At 39.7% G+C, this 20,909-nt stretch overlaps 1 protein-coding gene across 1 annotated transcript in view; it reads left to right on the top strand.

Moving 5' to 3' along the window:
- SMOC2 (SPARC related modular calcium binding 2) overlaps positions 1–13,933 on the top strand; it is a 176,847-nt gene extending 162,914 nt beyond the window's left edge. The window contains exons 10-13 of the mRNA XM_050949134.1: positions 2,322–2,424; positions 5,519–5,793; positions 9,525–9,565; positions 12,304–13,933. Of these exons, the coding sequence (XP_050805091.1) occupies positions 2,322–2,424; positions 5,519–5,793; positions 9,525–9,565; positions 12,304–12,327 (443 nt within the window). The 3' untranslated portion in view covers positions 12,328–13,933. The remainder of the gene's footprint in view (positions 1–2,321; positions 2,425–5,518; positions 5,794–9,524; positions 9,566–12,303) is intronic.
- Positions 13,934–20,909: the final 6,976 nt, after the last annotated feature.

The raw sequence follows: 20,909 nt of genomic DNA, 5'->3' as shown, positions 1-20,909 counted from the left end.
TTTAGCCACAAGCTTGTGGGAAATTAAAGCACAGCATGAGGCCCCCAGAGAATTATTCTGAGTTGATAACACCTGCAGAGAACAGAGGTTTGACTATGTTGTGATTACTGTGTAACTGCCCTCACATCAGCAAAAGTTATAATTGGGAGAAACTGAATATTTGCTCTGTGCTTAAGTGGTGAGGATTTTGTGTGGTTTCAATTCATGTTAAGTAGCAGAGTTATAACTGAAAATGTTTCACAGCAACAATTTGTTTGTTTTAACAGTAAGGTTTTTTCTTTACAAAGATTACTGTCCAACTGCTCTCACAATTTTATGAAACACACAATTAGGAACCCCAGTTCATTTTAAGCAAAATTGCCTGTAGCTGGCCTGTAACTATGAGAGGATTTTTTTTGTTTGTTTTTTGTTTTTGTGATTTCTTGTGAATTAAGACCTTGATTTATTTTCTTGTCTGGCTTTGCCTCATATGAATTGCTAACATCTGATTTTTCAGTTTGTGTGTGTACATTATGTGTGTCTGACAGCAGGATAGACAGCTACTGGAAAACATTCCTACCCATAACCTTTGTTTCTTCCTGATGTGTCAAAGTTGTTACAAAGTGACATTAAAAAATTGAAATGTAGCTCCTAAATTAACCAGTTTGGATATTAAAAATAAGACAAAAAGAAAGAGAGAGAGAAAGAAAAACAGACACACGGAGGTCAAGTCATCTCAAGCTATTGTTTACTCTGCTAATTTTTCTTCCTTAGTGATTTTATTTTCCATAAGCACTGCCTCCATTCTCAGATTGTGTTCAGTGGAAAGTAGAGAATGACTAAAGCAAAGAGAAACTCTTCTAAGAGAGTCACATTTGGTTTTAGATATGTGCCTTTAGTACAACACAACTTGCTTCAGTGAATTCCTGTTACATGCATCTTACATTAATAAAATAGCCCCAGTGCCAAGGGGAAATATATAAGACAGGGAATTTGTAACTGCATAAATGTATTAGACATAATACACAGTGGCTTCTGCTGCTGCACACAACAGGAAAACAGCTTAACCCATTCTGATTGTGCCACTGCTCAGGGCTAATCTAACAGCAGCTCACTTCCTTGTATCAACACAGGACATATTAGACAATAACTTGCCAGACAAGGTTGAGCTTTTCAATCTCAGATAATTCCACCTTCTTCTTGGGGGGCCATTGTGAAGTGTAATAAAGTAATGAATCCCTACTGATACACTCATCTTCCTTCCTCACAAGCCTTCTACGCATTCCCCTCTTCTGCTTTGTGGAAAAACACTGGAGTAACTGGGCCTCCATTGAAGTATTTACCATTAATATACTAAAGATAGGTTTGAGTTGCAAAATATGGGTTTCAGTCCCCTGTCTCCTCTGCAAAGTATGTGGATATTTGGCTCATGCTGGAGATTAGTTCAGGCCTTTACAGAGATAGGAGAAAGTATGAAGTTTGGATCAAGATCCCGGGAGTGGGGGAGGGCTGGGGAATGAAACAGGTGGATTGTGTAAGTGAAAAATCAATCTGCCATCAACTGTCAGATTATCAGCTGAATCCCTACGCTCCAGATGCACTGCTTTGAGATTGAATTTTCCAGTGTATTTTTGTCCGGTGAACTATGCACCTGAAGTTCTGAACTGTGCTGTCAATCTATTTTAGAGCATTAGCTCCTTGAGGCAGTGACTTTTTTATTATTAGGTAGTATCACAGGAGCACCTAGAGGTCCCATTCTGCTAGGTGCTGTAAAGGAGACAGTCCCCCTCCCTGAGAAATTTACAATCTAAATAGATGAAACAGGCAAAAGGTGGGACAAAATAAGTATTATCCCCATTTCACAAATGGCAAAATGAGGCACAAAGAGATTAACTGCAGACCGCAGTGGTGGTGATCAAGAGTAGCAAAAGAGGACATCTAAAACCAAGGTATTGCTACTTGGCTTGTACCCTGCATTGTCAAGCTGTCTGATTGACAAATGGCAAATAACTGGTTTTTTCCAACGTATCACACCAACAGAGAACTTGTGTTAAAAAACAAAACAAAAAAAATCTTGAGATAAAAGGGGAAGCATCCAAACCGTGGGGAGTAGATCTGAATGCAGACTTCCCTGACTTCAAGGGTCATTGGATCTGTTTTCTGGTTCTGGTTCTGATCCATCATTTCGACCTAGACCAGGATGTGAACTTGCCCAAAGTGTGTGGAGGGTTTAAATATAGTGTTCTGATTCAGGTCCATTTCTAACAAAGAAATATTTTTGGAGTTAAATTGTTATGTGGAAAATACAACAGAAGAAAAAGGAAACTCTGTTTCCCTCCTAGGTTGTCCAGGGGCCAAGAAGAATGAGTTCCTGACCAGTGTTCTGGATGCACTCTCCACCGATATGGTCCACGCAGTCTCCGATCCATCGTTGTCTTCCAGCAGGTGGGTTTTACTTGGGTGATTGGAAATGGATCTGTAGTGTGTGCCTTTAAAAAGAGTTCTGATTGCATTTGGAAATTTAAAAACAAAACAAAACCCTTTTAAAAAGCAATTTTATTTCTGTCTCCATGAAGTGAAAACAGATTCCATTAGAACTGTTAGGGAATGTCTCCTGAAAAAAATATCATGGGCTGTATCCACAAGGCAGAAACTTAAAGCCTTTGTTGTTGTTGTTGTTTTGGTGTCTGAATTCTCATCATCAGTACAGAATCAGGTCAAATAAATCACCCCAGTCCTAATTTTTGTTTTCTTACTAAACTTCACTTGAAGAAAGTGGGCTGTTTTCCTTTCAATTTTGTCTGTTTCTTATAAAAATAGGGCTTTGCAGCTACAGTAGGTAGGATTTAAAATGCCTAAATACTAACAATCTTCAGGCTTCTGGGTACAAGCTGCTTACCTACCTGGAGTCAGGAACAAATTTATAGTATTGCACTATTCAAACACATTATGGGGATTTTATGCTTTCTTTTAAAATATCCATCATGGGTCACAGCTGGAGTCAAGATACTGAACTAAACTGAGGGTCTGATCCAGTAAGCCATTGTGTTTTGATGTTCTTCTCCTCTCCATGGTGCTATCCTTTACCCATTTAGTTCTATCTTCAGATTTTCCTTTATATGCTTTAGACTAAATTAATGGATTAGGACCATATTTTGTTCACCAAAGGCTGTTAAGTAAACTAGCCAGTCATGAGATAAGAGAGAAGGTCCTCTCATGGATCAGTAATTGGTTAAAAGATAGGAAACAAAGGGTAGGAATAAATGGTCAGTTTTCATAATGGGAAGTGGTAAATAGTGGAAATGGGAAGTGGGAAATGATTAGGAAATGAGGTTTAATTCTGAAGTGGCAAAATTTGTATGCAATACAAAATTACTCAAGACAGTTGAGTCCAAAGCTGATTATGATGAGTAACAAAGGGATCTCACAAAACTGGGTGACTGGGAAAAAAAATGGCAGATGAAATTCACTATTGATAAGCGCAACGTAATCCATGTTGGAAGAAATAATCTCAGCTGTAAATTAAAAAGTGATGCAGTCTAAATTAGCTGTTTCCACTCAAAAAAGAACTTAGAGTTGTTGTGGATAGTTCCCTGAAAACAATGTGCAGTATCAAAAAAGCTAACAGAAAGTTAGGAACCATTAAGAAAGGGATAAATGATGAAACAGAAAATATCATAATGCCACTATGTAAATTCATGGTATGCCCACCCCTTGAATGCTGTGTGAAGTTCTGGTTATCCCACCTCACAAAAAATATTCGAATTGGAAGAGGTACACAGAAGGGCAACACATATGAGCAGTGATATGGGACAGCTTCCCTAGGAGAGGAGATTAAAAAGACTGGGACTGTTCATCTTAGAAGAGTGATGACTAAGGGGTGATATGATAGAGGTCTATAAAATCATAAATGGAGTGGAGAAAATGAATAGGGAAGAGTTATTTACCCCTTCACGTAACACAAAAACTAGGGGTCACCCAATGTAATTAGTAGGCAGAAGGTTTAAAACAAACATAAGGAAGTGTTTCTTCAGAAAATGCAGAGCCAACTTATGAAACTTGCTGCTAAGGGATGTTGTGAAGGCCAAAACTATAACTGGATTCAAAAATGAATTAGATAAGTTCATGGAGTATAGGTCCATCAATGGCTAGTAGCCAAGATGGTCAGGGATGCAACACCATGCTCCTCTGGGTGCCCCTCAACCTCTGATTGCCAGAAGCTGGGACTGGACTACAGGGGATGGATCATTTGACATTGCTCTGTTCTTTCCATTCCCTCTGAAGCATCCAGCACTAGCCACTGTCAGAGACAGGATACTGGGCTAGATGGACCATTGGTCTGATCCATCATGGCAGTTCTTATGTTATTGGTTATACTCTGGCTACCTCATTGATTTCAACGGGGCTTCCAAAAATGTAACTGAAAAAGACTCTGATCTTCAGTCTAGAATTTAGCATTCAGCATGTTGAAATAGCAATGAGAGTGGGAGATGCTAAAAATATAATGGTCAAAAGCAATAAAGACAGTTAATTAAGCACCTCATTTGAATCTCTGCAATGGGAATTTTTAAAAAAGCTATGGGAAGGAAAACAATAACTTCCATTTCTCAGTGTAAAGTTTGTAAATGAGAAGTTTCAATTCATAAATCTTAGAAGTGGCTTTTATGCCGAATGGAATACTGTTTCCTTTCTTTTAATACAACGTAATGTCCTTCCATTCATACATCTTGTATATGTTTTTCAGCAGAGCAATCATGCTGTGACCATTCCTCTTCTCTCTGGAGAAGACAGAGCTATTTCTAAGACACCATGGCTTCTAGCCTCTGGATTCCACAACACACACACTCAATATTTTTCTGTGGTAACCATGTGTCTTCTGTGATTGTATATTTAAATCATAACAGAGACAAGAATTATTAATTCCTGTACTTCCCCTTCTTTATGGCAAGAAGATATTTTAGCATCATCATCTTTCCCAGAGAAACAGGAAATTATGCATATTTGTCTTTATTCTCATCTGCCTGCATTTTCTTTCTGATGTTGGCTCATGTCAGCATCCTTGAATCATGATTGGCTTTGTGTGTATTTGTGCGATGGTGCCCTCTAGTTGCTGCATCACAGAATATAAGGGACCTGCTATTAGGTCTGTGGACAGTCTTCTTTAGTTTAGGTGGCAGAGACTTGGAATTTGCAGCAGAACCAGAATTCCAGTCTCAGCTCACCAGTGGTAGGGATGTATGATTTATAATGGTCATTTATAAAATGTTTGCATCAATATGAACATTTTTACTGATTCGCCATTTAAAAATTTTCAAGCCACCAAAATATTTAAGTGTGATCACTGTATAATAGTGGTATTCATGTTCAGTTCTTGTAAAACTGGACTCCTCAGGACATCAGAAGTTAGTCACAAATGATTTTTCAAGTCACCCTACCTCACTAAAATACCCTTATCTACTAATACTAATCTAACAATTCATAAGTAACATAGAGGACTGTGTGATCAAATGTAAAGTGTAATGTTCTGTTCGCATTGCAGGCTTTCAGAACCTGATCCAAATCATACTCTGGAAGAGAGAGTGGTCCACTGGTATTTCAAACAACTTGATAAAAATTCCAGTGGCGATATTGGCAAAAAGGAAATCAAGCCGTTCAAGAGATTCCTACGAAAAAAGTCAAAGCCCAAAAAATGTGTGAAGAAGTTTGTAGAATACTGTGATGTGAACAATGATAAATCCTTATCAGTTCAAGAATTAATGGGTTGTCTGGGCGTAACAAAAGAAGACGGTAAAGCAGACACAAAGAAACGCCACAGTAAGAACCTTTTCTAACTATCCTTTTAACTAGATTTTTTGATCAGGCAGAGATTAAGGTTATAGTTGATAGGCCACAGCTTCTGGGAATCCTGCAAAAGGTATAAAAACAGTGATGGCAACTATGACTAGCTAATAGAGGTTCTTTAGTTTAAGTGGTAGGGTTGGTGTTTTTGTATCAGATGGTCAACAGTTCAAGTTCCAACAAAGGCAATAGCCTCTCTCTCTAATCACCAAATACTAACCTGTTGAAGTTATTATTGCATGATAGGAAGGCAAAGAGGGTAAGTTAGTACTAATTTCCACTAGAAAGTCACTCCAGCAGAACATGTTCTGGCTACAATGAAGATACATTTGCTTGTTCTTTGGTGTCTTGCTATGGAAGGAAGTTCACTTTCTAGTAGCTACTCGAGCCATTTCTAGAGCACCACTGAATGGCTCTGAAGAAAGACTGTCCCTCCCTCCATTAAGCAGACAGAATGGTTGCCGGTACACAGAGACTTTGAGAATTGATGGAGAGGGAGTCAAATAATTGAAGATCTTTGGAGCACTGGGGAAATCACCCACATCATCCCTGAGAATGCTGGAAAGTGGGAGACAAAGTCTCTGTTTATACACTTGTTTTATATTATAAGAGGCTGTAATTAAAATGTGACTGGTGAATAGCTGTACAGTTTGCTTAATATTTTTAAGAACATAGAATAGGGACCCCAGTCAAAGACCAGTAAACAAAACTATCACAAGTGTGATAAGGAAAGAGAAGAACATGCTGACTGGGAAACTTCTGTCAAAAACAAATTGTTCCCCATACAGCTTTTATTCATGACCAGACATTGTAGGTCAGAGAAAATAGGGTAACTGTGGTAGATTACAGTCATAAAGGAAACTGGTTATTAGCAAACAAATGGATTTCGTAAAACGTATCTAATACAACATATTTTCTGTGGATTGAATAATAATAATACTGAGTACTTTTCACCTATACAGCAGATCTAAAAATCATTGCGCAAAGGTACAGAAGTATCATTATTCCCACCTAACAGAGATCAAAATAGAAAGTTAACAGCCTGGTTCTCATTTACACTAAGGCTGCTGTACATGCCTTTGGCTGTGTACAAAGGTGCAAATGTAACAATTTACCCGTTTACATCTACTTTAAGGCCCCATTGCACTGCCAGGCAGTGCACAGCAGACTTAGTTTAAATGAGGACCAGGCCCCAAGTCCAGGTCTACATTTCAGACCTATATCAATATAATTGTGTCATTCAGGGTGAAAAATCCACACCCCTGAGTGATGTAGTTATACTAACCTAGCCCCGTGAAAACAGGTATGTCGACAGGAGAGATTCTCCCGTCAACATAGCTATCACCTCTCAGGCAAGTGAATTAACTACATTGACAGGAGAAACTCTCCCAAGTATAGGAGTGTCTTCACTAAAGTGCTACAGCTGCATCAGTGCAGCTGCGCCCCTGTAGCACTGTATGTGAAGACAAGCCCTAAGTGATTTGACCCTGGACACACAGCAAGTCAATGACAAAACTTGGACTGAAATCCAGCTTTCTTTACTCAGTCTCCTATGCTCTGCCCAATGGACCACTCAATGGATTTTGGTTGCTGGAAACTGCTGGTTTTCTGTCAAATCAAAAATGTGAAAGAAAATTTGACAAAAATAAAAAAAGCCACTGAAATTTTTTTACCGGGGAAAACAAGTTCCCCACTATCCCTAATCATTTTTAGTGTGTGTGTGTGTGTGTTTTTTTTTAAAGGTTCACCTTTAAAATTTAAAAAAGAAATAAATTCCTAGTTTGTACAATTTGGGGAACGTGTCCTGACTGATAAGCCTGATTCTTCTCTCACTTACTTCAGTGTAAAATGGGCATGACTTCACTGAAGTCAGAGTTACACTGGTGTAAGAGAGGGGAATTAGGCCTGATGTGTACAGGTGATTCCATAATCTTGAATGGGTGCAACACATGCCATATGGGCACCATTTCTTCTATATAAAACCAGAGAATCACAATTCCTACCTTGATTCCCCTTGGCTCCAGCAGGAAGCAAGTTCCAGCAGCCATTTACAGGGTACATGTTTCTTCCCCCATTGCACCAGCTCACTCTGCTGGTCAGCATGTTGGGAGTCAAAACTAAGGTTCCATCTACTCCGTACCCCCCCTCCACCTAGTCACTTCCAAGGGCAGTGGGAGTTGAGACTCCATGAAGCCTGCTTTCCTCCCTGCATTCAGATTAGCAATCCGTATATATGCTTATTCATAGCCTCTTACAGGCAAGTGACAAAATTCCCCTTTATACATTAAATCATAATGATCCTTGCTTGGTGGTGGGGCATACGCTGTGGGGTAGTGTTTAAAAATAAAAGGAAACGCCTCCAGACAGCCATCCGTTTTCCATGCTCTTTGTTCTTGAGGGAGATTAGAATAAAATCCAGAGCAATAAATAAATGAGTTTGAGATGTCCAACATTAATTGAATAGATGACAACACTCACTGAACAAATGTCAGATATTTACTGGGAAGGAATCCAGTTATTCAGCTTTCAAGTCACTTCAATGAAGAGGCAGCTTTGTTATTAGGAGGGGAAAGCAGAAAATGCACTTTTTAGTGAGATGCTTGAAATGGAGGATCTCACTTTGAAAAAATATTAAGTTATATTGCCCCTATCATGAAATGTCATTCTTAGGAGCTTCCTGTTCTCTAGAATGCTCTTATTATTGCCATAAGCAATACAAGTGAAAATATACTAGGCAAACCAAAGGGAAAACATTTTCATTTAACCTTATTGAACTAGTCTAATGGAAGTTCATTAATCTAATCTCCATATATCTGGAACTAAATGTAACCTTATCACTAATCATAGTATCGCAGACAAGAGAAGAAGTCACCACATGATGCTATTGTTTAAAGAACACTAGATGATTTGTCCAAGGTCACATGGAGTTGATGTAACAATGGTGTTAGTAAGCAGGTGTCCCCTGCCGCTGTCACCACATTGCCTCTCTGTCTAAGTCCATCTTAACAGAAAATCAGTGATCAAGTCTGTCTTGTAGGCAAAGCAACCATCTAGCCTCATGGAAAGTTTGTGATGCCGAGCATTTCATTAATGATTGCTCATGGCTTATAAATACCCAGAACCAGGGTCCATTTCCAGCAGTTCCTATCAGTTAAAACCAAGGATTCTACACAGGTTTTCTGGGGTCTCTGAGGAGATGCTGCTTCCCACCCACTTTGTTGGTGTCACTGGGTATTTTCACAATGCTGCCAGTTTAGATAAGACATTCCACTGCATTTTGGTTTCGTCAGTGGGCCCTGTTCTTGTATTTCAGTTGTGCCATTGGAGTGGACAAGAAATGCAGATTTGGTCTAGATTCTTCAAAGGCAGCAAGCAGCATGGACACAAGATTTTACACTGTGGTGACTTTTCTTTGATCAAATTTACATTGCTTTACACTGTAGGCAGATGGCACAGAAAAATCTCCATTCCACTTCAGCGGCATTCTCCAGTCCTTATCGAGCAACCATTGCAATATTCTGCAGTAACGTGCAGCACATTGCTGATTACAATATTACGGTAGTGGTTTTAAGTGGAAAGCACTTTAGGTGTTATTTCTGTAATAGGGAAACATCGTTTATCCACTAACAATAAGAAAAACATACTCAGTATTGCACAGAAACAACATGCAAGCTATTCTCATGACTTTTTTTCCTCTCTTCTACCAGCCCCCAAAAATAATCCTGAAAGCACTTCGTCCAACAGGCAGGTAAGTACTGGACAGAGCTCTTTCCATTCTGCCTCTTCATGCTGTATTTTCAGCTATTATAGTTTCATCCTGGAGGCTGCACATACTAGCCAGGATCATCTGACACTGTGACCTGGGTGGAAGGATTCATTATATTCAGCAAACAGCCTGTTTATTCAGACTGGTTGAAATTCTCACTTATGCAGAGGGCCCACACAAAGCCTATGCACCTCTTATCCCCCATTTAGAGCTTGTCTTCACTAGTGCAAAGATGTGTTTTTAACCTATCTAAAGTAGCCCCAGCTGTTGTAGTTTTAACACATTTGCTGGTTGAGGTAAACCTTAGTTGGCAATCACGGGTTTACCTTGATTAGCTGACACATTAAAACTACAATTTGCCTTCTCTTCAGTAGGATTATAACAAATGCCAAGAAAAAACTTTTTTCCTAGAGAAGACAAGACCAGTCAGGGTATTAATGGGGCCTAGATTTCTATTGTTATTTATTAGAGTCAGTGTGCTCGGTGCTGTACAGGACACAGTTATAGACTCCCTACCCAGGAGACATTACAGTCAAAACAAGACAGACGTTGAACAGATAGGATGCACTGGGAAGGCCACGGGAAGGGATTGAAGGTTGCTATTTTGGCATGGATTTATATTTATATATAATTTTAAATTAACAATTCACTTCTGGAGGGCATCATGGATAGAACTGCTGGTTACTTTTATATCAGGCATACCACAAGACAGTTGCCGTGTAACCATTATTAATGTACATGAGACAGAAGAAGGTGATGAATTGGCTTTTAAATGACTAATGAAAATACATTATTTAAAGTAACAATCCAGGGGATTAAACAGCAGCATTAAACCAGACAGAATGTTCATAATTATGGTTAATTAAACACCACTTCCTGTCTATTGGAGAGCCTAATTTGTCAAAAAGCAAACAAACAAATACAGGGTGAAATTGCTATAGCATTCCCCAAAGCTAAGGCAAAGGTCTTTGATTGCTACTAGCCAATTTGTTATTTATTTTATCTCTTGATTTGTTTAATGTTCGATGCACACTTCCTAAGGCAAGCTCTGCATTTGTTGTGGGTTTTGCCAGAGCTCTCCTACACACGCCTTTGATGGAATGTAAAACGTTCTCACAGCTACAGAGATGTAATAAATTTCCCTTTGTTTAAACTAATGTTCACAGTCTTAACTTTTCAAATCCTGCTCGCAAATCACTTACACTTCAAACAGGGCAGCCTGAAAACAATGACTATGGCGGAACTCAAAAAACGTTCAAAGGGTTATTTTAATTACATCATAGCAAATATTGGCACATGTGTGTAACGCTCAGAGCATAACATGCCCCCCCTTCCCTTTTCCTGTAATCTGATTCTAACATACAACATCTATAATGAAAGAGCCCGAATGTTTCTATTTTTTTTTAAAAAAATCTTTACTTTTTTTGCTGACTCAGAATCCATTATTTTAAGCTGTTGGAGAGAAACAATAGCCTCGAATCTTAAAAGGTTGGCTGTGCAAGCCATCTGTTGGCAGTCACACACTATAACAATGCAAAGCTACAAATGTCCCTCATATGGAAAAGGTGGCTTTCGTCACAAAAGCTTGCACTTGAAAGGAAGCCATTGGAAATTAAATAATCTGTTTAGGAGCTGCTCAGAAGAAACCACCTGCCTAAAAGAGAATAGTCAAATCAGCCACTTTGAAGATGGGCAATTGAACAAGAATCATCATGGGAAGGACCGGATCATTTTCCTTAGTAATTCCTCTTTTAATTGGAAGAGTGAACAAAGCATTACCCCACACTGAGAAACATAGATTGTGTGAATATATAGATATAGGCACATACACCAAAATCGATGTAGTCTCATGTGTGACTTTTCAATCTGAAATAAAACATTAATAGAGTTCAAAGAATTAGGTTAGTAGCCACATGTCACTTGCTTTACTCAGCTTCCTGCTACACATCACCCCCCCCCACACACACACACGGCAAATATTCCGGGGTATATTAACAGGGATATCATATGTAAGATGTGGTAACTGACCTATTCTACTCGGCACTGAGGAGGCCTCAGTTGGAGTATTGCGTCCGATTTTTAGAGAGTCCAGAAGAGAGCAATAAAAATGATTGAAAGTTTAGAAAACCCAGCCTATGAGGAAAGGCTAAAAAAAACCTAGATATATTTAGTCTTGGGAAAAGAAGACTGAGCGCGGACCTAATAACAATCTTCAAATATGTTAAGGGCTGTTATAATGAGGACCATGACCAATTGTTCTCCATGTCCATCCACTGAGGGTAAGAGAAGATGTAATGGGCTTAATCTGCAGCAAGGGAGATTTAGGTTAGATATTAGGAAAAAACTTTCCAACTGTAAAGGTAATTAAGCACTGGATAGTCTACAAACACCCATCAAAGATGGTTTAGATATACGTGGTCCTGCCCCATCACAGCTGTTATTATCTAGAACTGTGTGTTTTTCAGAATCCAAGGATGCCATAGGTAGAAGGTTGTAAAGATGTTGCTTTTGTCAGTCTACATGGATAGCAAAATAGATTAACTCTTTGGGGGGCCAGGTTTGTTTTTTACGTATTTGTACAACATCCAGCACAATGGGGCCATTATCTTGACTGGGGACTATGGACAGCACTGGAATATAAATAATAAGCATTGGTATGTGCATTAAATTACTTGCAGGCATGACTAATAATATAACCTTTTACAAAAATATCTTTTCAGCAAAGCTCAAAGAAGCAAGGATGAACAGCTTACATATCCAAGCCAGATCTCTTTGACATGTGGGAGATTTCCTCACCAAAAGGCAATAAAAAAAAACCAAACCATAGTATTTGCACTTTGTACTTTAAAATGTAAATTCACCTTGTAGAAATGAGATATTTAAACAGACTGTTTTTTTAATCTGTGAAAATGTAACAGCTAGTTTTGAAAAAAATTATCACATACAATGTATGTGCCTTCTTTTGTCATATGAAATCTGTATGTGTTGGAGATGTAAAAGTTTGCATTTAAACTTTTTTTTTAAGCAGCTTTCTTGCAATCATTAATATAGAAACCTGACTCTAGGTATCTTGGTTTCAGTAGTATGCCTTGTTTTTCTTTACCAATACAGTCATTTAAACATACTTATGCTGAAAAACTGCTTAAGATCTACTGTATTGACAATTTTGTCCAAGCAGTGTTGGAGATTTTATGTTTCCAAGTCCAAGGGAAGTGTGAAAATTGCTGTTGACTCATTTTTGCAGCCTCTAAATGAATGGATATTTCCCCGCTGGTAACATTTTGTTTTTATTATTTTGCTTTCCAAAGATAATGCAATGAGAATGCAACCACTAAAGGATTCCAACAGCTATTCTATGGTTAGGGCTCTTGTAGGAAAATGTATTTTATCCATTTGAGGTGCCTTCCATTATAAATTTGACTTAGATTGTTGTTTGTTTGTTTTTGGGTTCATGTATGGGGAGAGGGATATGCCCTTTTGCCTGAATTAGTCATGCAACTAACTGAAAAGCAGTACCATCAAGTTAGCCTCTATCAAGTCCTAGAGCATGTTCCTGCAGTCAGCATAAGGCAGCAAAGGGACACAGTTGTTCAGTATTGTAAATCTAATTATGAAGAGACAAAGAAGGCTAAACAGACTTGTCTGTCTTTTGTTTTCCCTACACCTGGCTGAGCCCCCATCCATTCCTGGGGGGTGCCGCAGGGTCCATGAGACAGTAAAGCTATCACAGAACAAATTATGAATAGTTGCCGTAAGGAGGTGTAGTCAGAAAAATCCCTGCCTTGGGCATTCTCCTTGCTCTCTGGAAGAAGTTCCTACAAGTTTTCATACCTTTTTTGTCATGTTTTCCTCTTTCTCTCTTTTCTTTCTTTTGGAGTGCCTTAAGGGAACAGGATCTTGCAGATGTGAACTAGCAGGGAACTTGAAAAAAGGTTCAGACCTTAAAAATGAATTATAAGTAATTGAATTGATCAATGCAGTGATAAATGGACTTCTGGCATCTAAAAACCATAATATGGAGGGCTGGGCACGTTGCAATGAGCAGCAGTTGTGTAGGACCTGCCTTAGGAGCAATATGTAGATTAGCTAGTCAGAAGGATGACCTGGCTCAGACTCACATATGAAAAATCTTTGTTACAGAAACAAAAGTTTCATTTAAATTCCACATGTGAATATATGCTGAAATATTGCTACGAGACTGTGCATACATTGGAATTTTTTTAAAAAGAACATGCTAAGGTGTTTTGGGGATTTTTTCGGGGGAGGGGACAAATGTGTGTTTTCTTTGTAAAAGCATTTTTTATTCAAAATTTGATATCTTTTTATAATACTAAACTTTGAATTTAATCTTTTTTTAGATTAAAGCTTAGTATGCTATCAAACCTGTTCTCGTTGTTTTGATTCTATGACGTGAATAGCCTCTAAGAGACAACAGAGGCTAATGAAGTAAATCATTTCCAATCTTTCCTCCAAACCTACTTCTTTTCCAGCAATCACCCACACTCTGTACCCACCAATCAAAGTTCTTAGACAGCCCCCATCTCTCTGGTTTCCACACACCTCATGAGGCAGCTTAATAGGAACATTTAATAATTTAACAAATATAGAACAAACACAATGATGTTTGGTGTGGCTACAATCAATCACTGGACATTATACCATTTCAACCACCTTTTTTTCCGGGTTCCTTGCAGACTGTCATCTCACCTTATATTAGTTCATGTCTTTTCTACATTGTAAATTCTTCCAGATAGAAACTTTGGGTTAGATCCTCAGCTTGTCTGTAAAATGCACAGCTGAGGTATATACGTAAAAATAATAGGCTCAGTTCTGGAAGGTGTTAAGTACTCAACACCTCTCAAGAAAGCTCAGCAAGACTGGACCCAGTGTGATTAACAATAGCATTTGTAAGTAGGAATCTGACTCTAAATCACTGTGCTCTTCAGAAGAGACGTTATGTATATGCAATGGAACCATCTTCCACAGAAATTTCCATGACACTTTTTTCAAAAACAGGGGTAAGAATTTTTCACTGGCCATTCGAGTCAGCTTGTTTGAAGGATAGTCTTAGGTGCTTTTAAAGTCTTAAATAAATGTTATGATCATTATCCAAAACATCCAAAGAGCAGTATGGGATCTAACAACATGACTCTTATGAAATTCCATGACTAAAACCTCAGAAGTTATTTAAAAAATCTTAGGGATTATAGTCATGTAAATATTCCCCTGCCACAACCATGGTTTGGTTTTAATGTCCTGCAACTGAACTATTATAAATAATACATAGTTCTTAAAATTGGATTTAGAGCTGAGCACAAAGCAAAACCCAGGATAACATACCTGATCATCAGGAAAATTCAGTGCTGGCCCATATATCTATTTGGAGACAAGCTTAGACCCTTAACTTGTACATCCACAAATTGGAGAAATGCAGATGAAGCTTGAGTCCTCTCTTTGTAACCAGACATGTTCCTGATCCTACAAAGGGAGCTATGTTGATAGACCCTTAGGCCCACACAGAGTACCAGTGACTTCTTTGGGACTCCATGTAGGTCTAACGGTATGTCTACACTTTGAGCTGGAGGTGTAATTTCCAGTTTGAGGAGCCATACCTGCACAACCTCTGATCAAGTTTGTGCTCTAAAAATAGAAGAGTAATTCTCCAGGGTGAGGGACTAGCTTCCCAAGTACATGCCTAGCTTGTTGGTCGGGTACCTATTCAGCTGCCCCAGAGCTAGCCACCCAAGTACATACCCATGCAAGATGCCAGGCATGTGCTCAGGAGGCTAGTCCCTCTCACCATTCACACCTGGCAACTGAATACATATCTTTCCAAGATGCAAAGTGTGTACTGGGGCGGCTAGCCCCTCCCAGTGCTTAGGTGGCAGTGGCTACCTATTTGTAGAGCACTAGCTTGGTCAAAGATAGGACGGGTATGTCTCCTCCAGTTGGAATTCACACCTCCAAGTCAACGTGTAGCTGACCCCAAGAACCTGCCTGCATGGATCCTTTTTCAGGATTGGTGACTAGATGTTTGCTCAGAATGGTAATGCCTGTAGCAAATGCAAAATTGGGCTACAAGGCAAGAGGAGAAACATCAATGCACAACAGTAGGAGCAGAAGGAAGAGATGTTTTAGGACAAGATTAAAAATGAAGAATGAAATCCTACCCCCACTGGACTGAACAGCAAAACTTGCATTAACTTCAGTGGAACCAGGGTTTCACAGCAAGGATGTGTCTACACTGCAGCTCGGAGCGATAGCCCAGCTTGAATTACAATGTTAAAAATAGCAATGGGACCACAGTGGCATGCACTAGCCATCTGCATACATGCCCAGGTGATTGTTTGGGCTTATACTCGGGTTGCTAGCCCAAGTCACTGCCACGGCTACACTGCTATTTTTAGCATGGTAGGTTGAGCAGAGCTAGCACATCTGTCTACTCACATTGAGAAGCATGCTCCCAGATGCAATGTAGACATATTCTTAGTGAACGAGAATAGCAAAGGGAGAGGGTGGAGATTCCTAGACAGTTGCAGATGGAATCAAAATAATATTAAAGGCCATTTAGTGGAAAACATTGTGAGAGACATGTAAAATTGTCCAGGGTCTGACATTAAAAAGAAGCTATTTAGTTAATGGGTTCCTTTAACGGTAGGTAATAAGAGGTGGATTAGTGGAGATTAAGAAATCTTTGTTGACAAAGAATTTAGATGTCCATCTAAAATATTTACACTACGGTATTATATAACTAGATTTTATATTAAGAACGGGTGTCTGGCTTTTTAATGTGGGAAGTAAAAGGTCTATTACTTTTGTTTTCTCTAAGATGGCAAATTGATGTCATTTTGGAGTAATTTACTTTGACATTAAATGGAAAATAATGAAATTTATTGATGTCTGAAGCATTATACTGATTACAGTAAATTAGTGATAAAAATTGTATACTTTGTCCTTTTGAATGGTTTCAATTCAAGTGAAAAATATGTCCTTTTTATAAAAAGCTCCACTATTTGATGGCATTTTTTCTTAAATAAGGATTTATGTGGGAAGCATTCAGCAAACAAAGGAACATATTTCTCTACCTCAAACTACAGAGCAGGAAAAAAACCCTCAATTTTTAGCTATAGCAGAAACAAATATATTTGCACAATGACCCCCCTCTCAAGTTCCTTCTCCCACATCTTGTCACAGGTCCTGTCCTATGGCCAGTGGCACTGCTGAAATACTACACGGCACATGTAAAGAGTCTACATTGACAGATGAATCCATTGTGAGTGTATGAACGATGGAATGCTTCCCAGTAAACTAGTCAACTGTTGGTTTGTTTTCACCGGAGAGCATCTTTTTTTCTTGATATTAGTGCTGCACATAAAATTTCTTACTGATTTTTGTGTGTTGCATGACTTCACTCTGATGTAATGTCCACTCCCTCATGCCATGGATACTCTGAAATAACTTTCCTACAACTCAACCCATTAAGATTAATCTATTTCAAGGGAAAGGCTGCAACTTCATTAAAGTGTAAAATTTCTAGTATACAGCATATAAAAGTATAATAGTATCTCTTAAACTATTTTATAAATAAAGGGTTTAACTCACTAGCCTGAGGTCCACTCCATCATTAAAAGTACACCCATGATTATGCCTGTCTAGCTATCCTAGATATGTATATGGCCCCTATTACTCTTGTGTCTGATCACTTCACTATCTTCAATGTATTTTTCCTCATAACAGCCCTGACAAGAGATAGGAAAGTGCTGTTACCTTCCTTTACAGATGGGGAACTGGGTCACAGAGAGACTATGTGACTTGCCCCAGGTCACACAGAATTCTGTGGTGAAGTAGGGAATTGAACCCTGTTTTCCGAAGTCCAGGCTAACACCCGAGGCCCTATGCCAACTTTCCCCTCTCCAGTCAGACTTTTCCCAGGCTATTGACTGCTGTTTGACAAACCCTTGTCTGACCACACCACGAGGGAACAGTTCTACACCTGTTAACTCAAAGCTGATCCACAGGCAGTGTTTCTGTACCCAGGGCTTTACACTGAGGCCCAGATGCGGGACCCAACAATAAGGGACACAGGGAAAACAGTGCAGGAATCTGTAAACAGGAGATTACTCCATAGCATGGGTTCTCATCGTGGGAGCTTGTGACCCAGAGGAATCACAAATAGCTCCAATGAAGAGGCAGGGAGGGATTTGCAACCATCCTTCCTTTCTTTGTGGCTAGGTGGGAGTGGGGTCCCAATACTTTGTAATATGGGCACTTATGGCATGGAAAAAACCTTGCGAGCCACTGTTTTGTAGGATAAATGACAAAGTCCAAATTCTGAGTTTTGTGACTCCATATGCACGATCCACAAGGTTTTCAGTAGAAGTGACAGATCTCCATGCTTGAATGGATTGGAAGTAAATACAAATCTCAGACTATGGGTGTTGAGAGGTACCATGTATGTTCTGCCGCTCTATCAACAAATGCACTCTGCTTGTGTCAGACACTGAACTAGCCTAACAGCTATCCCCTGTCTTCACAGTACCCTCTGCTTGAACACCTTCAGCATAGAACACCGGTCTTTTCATATCCCACAGCTGGGAGCCCTGTTCCCTTCTGTCTATATTGCACATTTCCTAGTGTTACAGAGCTAGCACTGAAAGCATGGAGAGGGAGCTCACTCCCTAGCCTAAAGCACCACCCAGCTTAACCATGGAGCTGCTGCCTTTTAAAGAGCTCTTTGTTTTTGGAATTGGTGGGGGTGGTGAAATGAGTAAATCAGAGAGCAATGGGTAAAGTGAATGACAAAAAGAATGAGAGCAACAGAAACCAGGGGAAAGGTGGAAGAAAGGTTTAGAGAAGAGGAGAAAAAGTCAGGCAGAGGGACAGAAAGAGGGTGGAGTCCAGAGACTGAAAAGAACACACAGCCAAGTGGAAGAGGACAGTGGAGACCAAGGAAGTGTGTGAGAGAGTTAGAAAGACAATGGGTGAGAAAGAAAGGGGATCAGAAGACAAATCACAGGGGAAATAGTGGCCCTGAAGGCAGAAAATTGAGGGGAGAGAAAAACAAGGAGGGAGAGTAAAGGGGAGAGCAAGGCAGGGAATAAAAAGTGGCCATGGAAAGAGCAAGAAATAGAGCTCCAAGAGAAGTACAGAAAGTGATAGAGGCTGAGAGAAGGGGAGAGCAGGAAGAGAGGAAAAGAGAGTGACACACACATGAATGGGTTGAATCCCAAGAGTTTACGTCTCCTAGGTCCAGAAACGTGTTCAGCAGCCTACATCTCCTTCCAGATCTATCCTAAAGGGTCCAAACTGACTTCACCGTCAATACACCAGGGACAGCGTTGACCCTATGTGTTACATTGGCTGTGGCTCTTAGTCTGAAGAGACCTTTGTACTCGTGGGCAGTCCTGAGGCCATCCCTGGATCCAGGAAGTCTAACCAATATTTAATGAAAATCTGAATGCAGAAACCAAAATATATTTCTAAATTAGGAGCAGATTTGGACAGGATGAGGAAACCACAACAAAGATGATTTTCCTTTTGTATATTTTATGCAGTAAAGTTTTACGCAAAATGTAATTAGATTTTTTTGATTTAATTCATTGTACCAATAGATCCTCTCAAGGCTTGGCTGATACCCTACAGTTTAATATTTTCTTTAATCCACACATTGACGGCAACAGATTACAACAGAGCATTGGCGTTTGTGGTTGCCTTTATGTTCACTCTGGGGGTGCCTGAAAACTAATGATTTAAAGACTTTTCAACATCCTAATCCAGGGATTGTGAGTTCAGAGCGTGTGTGCAAAATGTGTTCAGGGAAACTTTGAAAGCATCAGAGGCTCCAACTGGAACGCCCTGAAAGGCACTGAATGCTGTGATAGTTGGATTGTACCAGATGGACATTGTAATATTGCCTTTCGCTGCTGGCACCATGCAAATGATCATGAAAATAGCTAATACTAGGAAATGCTTCCCACTCAAGATTTTCAGTAGTGCCATGGAAGGTGTGTATGATCCACAGCACACAACACATGCAGGTCTCATGAAAATAGCACATGGAGTTGGTTAGATGCCAGTGTGTCAGAAATAGCTGGGAAAGGGCCGGAAGGGGAAAAGCAGGCCTGAGAACGTGCAGAAAAAGAGAGAGACACACACTTCTTAAAGAAGGATGGGATAAGAGGGAGAGATCACTAAAGATCATCAGTTGAGGCTATCCTGTCTAGAAATCTCAGTCCAATCAAGCTGGCTTACAATCTTACATTTCATTTGGAGAGAGATTTTAATTGCATTCTGATACACTGTGGAAAAAAACACTCTCTCAGAGACAAGGTGGGTGAGGTGATATCTTTTACTGGACCAACTTCTGCTGGTGAGAGACACAAACTTTCAAGCTTACACCATCTCTCTCTCTCCAAAAGAAGCTGGTGCAATACAAGACATTTCCTCATCCACCTTGTGTGCCTAATATCCTAGGACCAACCAGGCTACAACTCCACTGCATATGACACTTTATCTCATTAGTTTAGCTGAAAATCTTGCTGAAAACATCTACAGTACCCGTTAGAACCCAGAAGCTTTTCCTCTTAAATATTTATATCCTGGCAATGCCCCAAAGCCCCGGCTTGGATTGAGGGCCTATTGTGCTGGACACTGTGTGTGCACAGATCAGAGACAATCTCTGCATTGTGTGCTTTCCAATCAAAAGAGATTAAGGGATGTGGATACCACCCACAAGTGAATGAGTATGGTAAAGTGGGACAGCTTTGTTAATTACAAGTATTGTGGGGCTAGGTTTGTTTATTTTACTTGGGGCTAGAGGTAAGGAGGAAATAAAAAGAAGGCAGCACACCTGTCACCTCTTCAGCTGGTCAGCCAGCAGGGATTTGTAAGCATCATGGCAGAGGTGAGTCCTTAGGAGAGATCTGAACGAGAGTAAGATGACAACTGTTTGAGTTATCAGGGAGTTTCCCCCATGCATTGCTTAATTTGTGTTTGAGCCCCGACACCCCTTTCATTACAAATTAAGCACTGAAAGGATGGGTTGGTTAAGGAAAAAGCTGACTGGTGGCGAGTAAAGGCAGGGAATACTGGCAGAAAGAAGATGCGGTGGTCAATGTCACAATAGGTTACTCAATTAGCTGTAAGGGGCTAAGTAACGAAGGGTCTTAAAGCAGGACACTTGTTTTTTATGCAGAAGTGCAGGGGACATAAAGAGGTGATGTGATTAGAGCGGTAAGCCAAGATTATTTTAGCAGCAGCATTCTGAATACGCTTGAAGGGAGCAAAGTTGCAGTAGTCAAGACCAGAAAGCAGTAATAGAAAAAAT

The sequence above is a fragment of the Gopherus flavomarginatus genome, chromosome 4, assembly GCF_025201925.1.
Source record: "Gopherus flavomarginatus isolate rGopFla2 chromosome 4, rGopFla2.mat.asm, whole genome shotgun sequence".
Taxonomy (NCBI): domain Eukaryota; kingdom Metazoa; phylum Chordata; order Testudines; family Testudinidae; genus Gopherus; species Gopherus flavomarginatus.
This window is presented reverse-complemented; position numbering and strand designations above follow the sequence as displayed.